The 2,781-nt window shown below is 45.7% G+C and overlaps 1 protein-coding gene across 1 annotated transcript in view; it reads left to right on the top strand.

Annotated features, from left to right (window-relative positions):
- Positions 1 to 1,899: 1,899 nt before the first annotated feature.
- Positions 1,900 to 2,781, top strand: part of LOC111861854 (fibroblast growth factor receptor-like 1) — a gene marked incomplete at its 5' end in the record, with an annotated part of 13,970 nt that continues 13,088 nt past the window's right edge. The window contains 1 exon segment of the mRNA XM_023846775.2: positions 1,900 to 1,989. Coding sequence (XP_023702543.1) covers positions 1,911 to 1,989 — 79 coding nt within the window.

Here is a 2,781-nt window from a genome sequence, read left to right on the forward strand (position 1 = left end):
GAGGCCGTGGAGGCCCATAGGGTTATGAGATATTGAGGTTCTCACATTTTATAGACAATCGGCTCATAGATGACGGTAAGGTTGTCAGCCCTACGCGCCGGCAGCCCTTTACCCCAAAGAATATTCCAAGAATAATCCTGGTACTCATTTCTGTTAAGAGGCTTAGTCGACCCCAGGGCCATAATGCGGCTGGAAGGATTAGGTCAATTGGAAAAAATCCAGTGACCTCATCGGGACTTGAACCCATGACCTTCTGGCTTGTAGCATAGTGCCTCAACCAACTACGCTACCGCGTGCCCCAGGATAGCCGGTACCCAAGTTTAAATTGGAACCGGGTACAACATGAATACAAATTTATATTGTTACTGTTTTTAACATGTTAGGTTACGCCGTGTAGTCGGGTTGAAGTTTTACAGAGAAATGTACTACATCCATCTTTCATGGCGTCTTCTAGCCTTAAGATGAAGACAGAATTTCCCCCCCCCGCCCAAAATATGTGTAAACCTCTACCATACTACACGGCGACACACCCCAAAAGCTGCCGCGAGAACGTCATATTTCGCACACTCAAGAGTGGTCTGAGACCAAATTTGTGGCCTTCGCGAAGTTGAACGTTGTCGCCGTGCCGAGGGAAGGCCGCAGTTTTAACGCACCCAAAAGCTCTTGTTTGTATATGGTTTATTTAATGAGACTTTCAGTATTTCAGAGTATCATTGGGTTGAATGATGGAATAATTTCTTCTTTTTCGGTAGTACTTTCGGCCGGGGGATCAGCCAGTCGCAATGCCACTACCTAACACAAATACAGAATAAACGCAGACAGACATTCAAGCCTTGAGTGGGATTCGAACTCACGATCCCAATGTTCGAGCGAGTGAAGACATTTCATGCCTCAGACCAATGGAATGACTAATGAATAATAATGAATTGGAGGGGATGTGGAAGGAAGCATTTGTGATCTGTTTTGAGGTACAGTCCTGGAATTTTCCTGGTAGAACTTGCGGAGGCTACGAAAACTCTTTGTTGGGGTTAGGGGTCTCTGGGGGCCGATATTTGAAAGCGGCTTCTGCAGAATGCGGTTCTGCCAAATCGACCGTGAAATTCGACATGTAAATAGGAGAGAATGTGAAGTTGTAGTGGGTTAACAATGGTGGAGCTCTACCTCCACTCCGCCGTTGCGGCTTCGTGGCGTAATACGTAATTAGTTAAGCAGAGGGATAACTTATTGGCCTCTGTGTATCTCTCTCTGAGCACGGAAAGACTTGACTTTAATTTTTTTAAATTCAGAAAAAGTAATCAAAGCATGTACGTATAGCCGGGATAGCGCAGTCGGTATAGCGACTGGCTACGGGTTGGACTACCAAGAGGTCTGTGTCCATATCTTCCATCGAGACCGACTCTGGGGGTCTATCCAGCCTTCTGTCTAATGGGTACAGGGAGCCCTTTCCCCCGGGGTAAAGCGGCCGGGACGTGAAGGTGACCAGTCACCTCCAACTAGTGCTGATGTCAAGAAAGCGTGGATATTTACATCCACTCCCCCATACACCTTCATAGCGTAGTGCTTAATTAGTTAGGCTCAGGGACAACTTTATCTTTTTTTTCCTTGGCACTACAGCCCCAGTGGGCCTAGGCCTACCTCCATGAACTTCTCCGTTCACTTGGGTTTTTCTAGATCTTAGACATACGGTAGGACTCCTTGGGCGGGTGATCAGCTCGTCGCAAGGCCTCTACCTGTACACAAACACAGAAAAACCCACACAAACATCCATGCCCTGAATGGGATTCGAACCCATGATCCCGGCTTCCGAGCGAGCGAAGACAGTACACGCCTTAGACCGCTCGGCTACTGTGACCGGCCAACTTTACCTTTACCTAATGTAAATTGTGATTGCAGGTGGACCCCTTTCGAGAATGTCAGTGCAATTTAAAACGCACGGGATGGCCGCCATGTTCTGTTGGTCGTTTCTTTACGTGGCGGGTTACAACAAAGGTAAAATACATATCTTATAAATTAATGTAAGCACAAGCATTGTGTAATATAAAATTTGTAGTCTTGCCATATACTACTGGAATTACGAAATTAAATATGAGATGTGCAAAGCATATAGCATGAATGGGAGAGCCTTGCATACGTTTGTAGGAAACCCCGTCGGAAAGAGAACTAGGAAGACCTAGGCATAGATGGGAGAATAATATTAAAGTGCGTCTTAAATGTGATGGAAGATTGGGGACTAGATTAATCTGGCTCAGGATCTTGTCGATATAGTAATGAATGATCAGGTTGCCTAAAATATTGGGTATTTAATGAATAGCTGAGCAGCTAACAGCTTCTGAAGAAGGACTCGGCTCCATGACTTCGTATGTAACATAATACACGCAGTATGTCCTGTAAACAAGCAGATGTGGGCACCACGAATTGCAACACGGTTGAAGCAGTTCCATTGGTTTTACCCTCCGTTGCGGTTGAGCGGTGAATACCCCTGTTTCGTATTCAGGAAACCTTGGGTTCAGCTCTTAGCCCGGAGACCATTATCGTGGATTTCGTTAACTGCTGGAAGTAAATGCCGGAACGGAAGGACACCTCAAACTAGGCCAAAACCGCTTCCATTCACATCTCTTCCGGTTCATTACTCACCAGCCATCTTGCCATTCGGCGTTCATGGGCGTCGGCGGAGGAGAAAGCCAGGTATCTGCCCCTCACCACTCTGGATTAAAAATGGAAATAAAAATTGGTAGAAGAATGTAGTACCAATTATTAATACCATAAATTAAAAATTTCTTT

The sequence above is a fragment of the Cryptotermes secundus genome, unplaced genomic scaffold (assembly GCF_002891405.2).
Source record: "Cryptotermes secundus unplaced genomic scaffold, Csec_1.0 scaffold1073, whole genome shotgun sequence".
Lineage (NCBI taxonomy): Eukaryota > Metazoa > Arthropoda > Insecta > Blattodea > Kalotermitidae > Cryptotermes > Cryptotermes secundus.